General features: G+C 42.8%; 1 protein-coding gene across 16 annotated transcripts in view; it reads left to right on the top strand.

The window, feature by feature from the left end:
• The first annotated feature begins 1,398 nt into the window (after nucleotides 1-1,398).
• LOC100703570 (pleckstrin homology domain-containing family A member 5) overlaps nucleotides 1,399-6,000 on the top strand; it is a 173,539-nt gene continuing 168,937 nt past the window's right edge. For 4 of the 16 annotated variants that reach the window (XM_025899618.1, XM_025899617.1, XM_019346461.2 and 1 more), the window contains exons 1-3: nucleotides 1,503-1,713; nucleotides 1,839-1,915; nucleotides 2,620-2,677. In XM_025899618.1, coding sequence (XP_025755403.1) covers nucleotides 1,544-1,713; nucleotides 1,839-1,915; nucleotides 2,620-2,677 — 305 coding nt within the window. In that variant the 5' untranslated portion in view covers nucleotides 1,503-1,543. Of the gene's footprint in view, nucleotides 1,714-1,838; nucleotides 1,916-2,619; nucleotides 2,678-6,000 lie in introns of all 16 variants that reach the window. The other 12 variants (XR_003214528.1, XR_003214529.1, XM_005460370.4 and 9 more) reach the window with 12 other exon arrangements.

The following is a 6,000-nucleotide window of genomic DNA, read 5'->3' as shown; positions in this document are numbered from 1 at the left end:
TTAGTTTAGTTCATTCCCAGTTTAGTTTCACTTCACCTTGTTTTTCTGTTTTTTGTGTATGTCCAGTAATAAAGGCTTGCTTTTTGTTTAAACCTCAGTTCATCTCTCGCGTGTCTGCATTTGGGTCCACACCACAAACACACCGGCTGCTTAGCCGTGACAAATTTCAAACATTTGATAAGGTGCATATGCTCTTTTTGAATAAAATATGGATTTATGAGACTTGTAAATCATTAAATTTTGCTTTGATTTATATTTCACACACAGTGGGAAGGTTTGCCCATATTTTCCAGCTGAAGAAACGAGCTGCTGCAGCTCAGTGCTGGTTCTGATAAAAAGGTGTCACAGGGTATCACAGTTTGTTGTTTATGGGGCTGCACAGCCAAAGACCTGTCAGGGTGCCCATAATGACTGTGACAACAATGAGCATCAGAAGTGGACCATCGAGCAAAGGAGGAAGATGGCCTGTTCTGATGAATCATGTTTGCTTTTTTCACGTGGATGGCCGGGAGCTTGTGTGTCACTTACTTAGGAAACACAGTCTGATGCTCTCGGCTCTGCTCTGCTAGGAAACCTCGGGTCCGGCCGCCCATGTGGATATTACTTTGATATGTACTGCTGGCGTCAGATATCTACTTTATATTTGGATTTACAATTAATTTCATGTTTGGTTTATAATTCATGGATTCTTGTAAGTTACATAATTGATCTTTTCAGGATTAGCACATTTGAACATTTAGGTTATGTTTACGTAAGGTAATGATATGGCCCTGTTTGTGATAGGAATCAAAAGAGGTGCCCACCACTTTAAGCATGTAAGTGCAATGGCAGCATGAAAACCTTTGTGGTTTGGGAAGAGGAGCATGGATGGAGAGCTAAGGAGTACACAGGTTGTTCTGGATAAATGTCTAATTTTTTTGAACGTTATGCTTATTTTGGAAGGAGTTCATTGTTACGGCTTTAGTTTGTAATAAATAAAACAATCTTCAAGTCATAATTCAACTGGAAACATTTCCTTTTGGAAACCAGGAACAGGCGTCAGCCACAGACTCCTTTTTTGAAAATTTCCCTACATGCACCACCTACCTAAACGTTGCTGCAGACCATGTGCACCCTTTCATGGAAACGGTATTTTTCCTTGGATTCTTTCACAATAGTATTATAATAATATCATGCCTGACTGGTATGAGTACAACTCCATTTACCGTATAAGTGGTGAAAAAACAATACAACATATTCACAGGGAACGTGTTCTTGATTTGCAGAGAAGGGCAGACCTAAGTGGAAATAGTTTATCATATACGAAACGAAAGAAGAAGAAACAGTGTCAATATTATTTAGTGCACTGTAAAAAGCTCGTGTGCGGACGGACAGATGAAGCTACGTATTAACTGATCAGCACGCGCTGGAACGTTCACCGGCGCCAGTTTAGTCACACGGCTGCCAAAAACGAGCCCACCGGTTCCCCAGGCTTGTGACAAAATCGTTGCTTGCATCTTTATCTTTTGTGCGCGTTCGCGCATTTCCTCGAGGCGCGCACAGGATGGAAGTGCGCGCGCGCTTGGCACGGAGCCGCGCACTCCAGCCCATACCCGTAGTAAAGCAAAGCTCCAAACTAGACATGGCGGCGGATCCTCAGCCGGACTGGCTCTCCTGCCTTCCCTCTTCTTGGAGTTATGGGGTGACTCGGGATGGACGCATATTCTTCATTAAGTAAATATGACGCGGATACACGGATTTATGGATACCTACTGCTTTTTTCTCCGACGCATTCTTGTTTGGGGTTTTTTTCGGGTTCTCTGTTCACCTCTCCCTCCCCCGTTTTCTTTCACCAACAGCGAAGAAGCAAAGAGTACAACCTGGTTGCATCCAGTCACAGGAGAAGCTGTCATCACGGGGCACAGAAAAACCCCAGGTAATACAGGATGTGTTTTTTCTACATTCCTGCGAAAATCCATGCACAAACGCACGCACGCACGCACGCAGCGCCTAGGAAAGGTTATGTGCGCGTCACGGTGGAAAAAAGGGGCGACAAGTTGCAAGTGAAAGACGACGGGGGTAGATTTCTTCTCTGCAGCAAAGCAACAGTCGCCCCTCTCCGCTGTCGGACCGTTGCGCACGGCGTCCCCCCGCCATCCCCACCCCACTTACCCCACCTGGACACTTTGCGACACACTTTTTAAAAGTTATGTCACGTAGGCTTTTGCCGATTTCCAAGCGGATTCCCTGCAGTGACATTTGATACATACTCCGCTTTGCTGCAGAAACCCAGTATTTCCAGTCACCACGGTTGATTATAGAACAATGCGGTGCGGCTTGTGAGTCAGCTCAGAGACGATATTGCCCCCAAATTTGCACATCTGCCGTGGGGAGAAGGTTTTTATTGGGTGCATGCACATTAATGGTGTATTCCACCAGCGTGATACTGAGCAGGCAGACGCACACAAAATGATAAATTCTGCAAGAGGGAGGGGGGACGGGATTGATTTAAAAGGGCGCAATCCAAACGAGATATTACGCTAGAAAAACTGTGTTGCTGTTTGATTCGCTGTCTGTGTGCACCGTTCCTTATGTTCCTGCTGTCTTGTGTTGTTTTTCTTTCCCTCCCTGTCCTCACAGATTTACCAACAGGATGGGAGGAAGGATATACATTTGAGGGAGCTCGCTGCTTCATCAAGTGAGTTGGAATGTGTGGCATGGAAAAAACATAGATAGGAAGACACTGATGGATGCAGAAAGGGATGGAGACGGGTTAGGTGGCTTGTCTTGGGCAGTGGGGTGCTGCTTTGTGTGGTTGGTAAGCTCTGAGATTCCCTCCACTCTTCCCACCTCTTTGCCTGTCTGCCCTTTTGGAGGAATTCCCAAATCCTTCTGTTTAGCGGGCCTGTAATATGCACACACATCATTACCCACACATGTAGAAAACTGATGTGACTGAACAGCTCTTCACCTCTGTCTCTGTCTCATAAACACACTCACTCCAGTGAAGGGATTTACCCAAGAACAAGTCTGTACTGTTAGTGAGGCACAAGTTTGACAAGCAAGGGTGACTCAGACGTTGCTCCACTGTGCTTAACAGGCTCTACTTGTTGGTGTGCGGTGTGTCTGTTGTGTATGTGTGCACCCACTCCAGGTTTATAACCGACTCCAGGAACCTGTGAGCTTTTTGCACACATATATTAGTTTTTTGCTGTGTTTGTCTGGCAGCTCTCTGATCACCACAGATACACTTTGATTTTCTTCCACCTATTTTCACACTGACTTTTACTGGAGCTGCTGGTGCTATCTGTGGATATTTTGAAAGCAGCAGCTGACACATGCAGTGAGCTAATATAGCCATTCTATAAATAGACCAAACCTGGTGCTCATTTGTATGTATACATGCATGCAGAGTGTACCCATACACATCTTCAGTGTATTAATGCATGCACATGGGCATGTAAACCTGCAAGCACAGTTCCATGTGTTAAGCATTACATGCTTGCACAGTTGGATAACTGCAAATGCAGCCAGAGCATTTTAAAGAGGTTGGGATTAGATCAGGACACATTCAGAGGTAGTACAGAGAGACATGAGTGTGTGATGGTGCTTGGATTGGGAGTTGTAGAATACATACACGTTTTTACGTTTTTCACATGATAGGAAAGTAAAGAACTCATGCATATATTCTGGCTTTCATTGTTTGTTGGGGATGGCACATGTCTCTAATGTTTTCTGATTACTTACTGACGTTTCGTTTGCTTATCGAGTGCTATCGAGCTTTTCAAGCTGGTGTTTGATATATGCAGCCAAAAGTGTTTATCGAGTGTCACTGATCATTTTAATGGAATCACTACATTGGTACCATCATACTCTACCAAGTATTATCTTTTGTTTGGAGTAGCTCCTGTTGTGTCGTTCACCAGTTGGACAATCTAAAGAGTCAAAAAGATGGTAAACGGACTGGTTCTTCTCTACTCTATCTGAGCACTCAACACACTTTATACAACTGGCCTCATTCACCCATTCACCACCTAATCAGACAAGCACTTTGTTCTATGCTTTTTCTACTGATGTGCTTTCTATCAGACATTCACACACATTCATGCTCCAGTGGATGTATCGGAGAGCAGCTTGGAGTTAGTATCTTACCCATTTGGCATGCAGACTGGAGCAGCCAGAGATCAACAGACACTAACTCAGGACAGTGGACATAGACTCAGATATCTTCAGATACTTTTCTCATATTTGGCACACAACAAGAAGCAGTCCATGTGGGGAGCATTTTTCACAACCCATAAATGCCGTGGCCCACCTGGCTAAAGTTGACCTGAGCTGGAGCATTTTTTTCCCTCAGTTCCATTTTATTTATACAGCACCAAATGACAACAACAGTCGCCTCGAGGCACTTTGCTTTGTAAGGTAGACCCTATGCTAATACATATAGTTGCATTGAATAACTTAACCTAATTGTAAACTATAAACAGGTTTAATAAAAGATTAAAGAATGAAGCAAATGGTATAACTCACTATTGTTTTACCTGTTTGTCTGAGATCTGTCCAATTATGTATACTAATTAAGGACTGCTTCAGCTTAGCTATACGCTATACTTTATTTAAACAAAAACTGAAGATTTAGTTACCAAGACAATGCAGCAAATTGTGTGTACCAGTATAGCTGTACTGAGCAGGTGACAGGAGGAGACAAAGTGGTCAAAGTCGGTCATCTCTGGAGACTGAATGAAACCAATCCAAATGTGAAGTAAGATATTGGCAAATTGTAAGTAGCCTGTCTAGCTGGTGGGTGCTCTGATAACTGAACAGTGTGATTTATTTTTTGTTTGTGTTCTTAGAGGACAAAATAAATAGTGATTACAGGTGGAAAAGCTCATTTGGATATTAAGCCATAAAAAGCAACTTCTGTGCTGTTCTCGAAGTGGCGTACTCGGCTGAAGGCGAACATTCATGCTGCCACATTCACAGTCTTGAATACAATGAGAAGCATTTGACACAGAGCAGCCACGCTAAAGGACACTGCATCATCACCACTTCTTCAAATCCCCCACATTCCTCTCAAATTCCTCTTCGGTCACTTTTCTATTAGTCCATTATTGGAAGTGTTTCCTCACAGCTCACGCTTCATCAGTAGCGTTGAAGGGCATTTCTGCTCTCTGAGTTTGTGATGGTAGGTCATTTGTCCCCAGGCTGAGCTTTTCAGGGTCAAACACCTTCTGCTTGGGTTAATCTCCAAGTTTCCATTTTGAATGTGTTTATATCCTCATATTTATAATTTAACTCACTTAGGAATTCTTTAAGCCTGAGGTGCAGACATGTTGGATTACCTGGAAACAAAGTCCCTCCTTAGCAGACAAGAATGTCTCCTAAACCGTGTAAATAACCCTAAATACTTTTGTTTACTTGCATCTTATTTTGGCGGTTATCCCCATTATTCACTTGCTGGGATTAACTTCCTGTTGGAGTTTTGATGCTATTATTTTGAAGGAACGACTTCCTGTATAACTGTTGTCAGTGCAGTTTGGCGGCAGTCGGGGGAGGTTGGAGAGGGTGTTGTAACGGAGCTTGTGGAAGTTTATTTTGTCATTAGCAGCCCCGTTGATGAGGCACAAATGTGTGGTTATGATGTAAATAAGTACATGTTTAAATATTTTATGTGACAGAAACTGTACATTTGTTAAGTTTGTTATGTAGAAGGTTAAGTTATTTTATGTTGTAAAGGTTTAAGGTTGTAAGAGTATGGATTTTAACTTTTTATTTTACGCTTTATAGTCTTCATTCAGGGGAGTTTGCTAAAAGCAGTTTAGAACCACAATGACTGAAAGTGTGCAAACCTCGAGTAGAATATGAGGCAAGCCTCTGGCTATACTCAGCCAAATGCTAGAAAACTGAATAGACAGTACTACACTGTAAATATCTTTATTAATCAGCTATGTACCACAGGCCTTCAAGCTGGCTTAAACCTTTACATAAAAAGCATCTCTAGACCCAGCTGTCTTAGCTAAT

The sequence above is a fragment of the Oreochromis niloticus genome, linkage group LG17 (genome assembly GCF_001858045.2).
Source record: "Oreochromis niloticus isolate F11D_XX linkage group LG17, O_niloticus_UMD_NMBU, whole genome shotgun sequence".
Taxonomy (NCBI): Eukaryota; Metazoa; Chordata; class Actinopteri; order Cichliformes; family Cichlidae; genus Oreochromis; species Oreochromis niloticus.
This window is presented reverse-complemented; position numbering and strand designations above follow the sequence as displayed.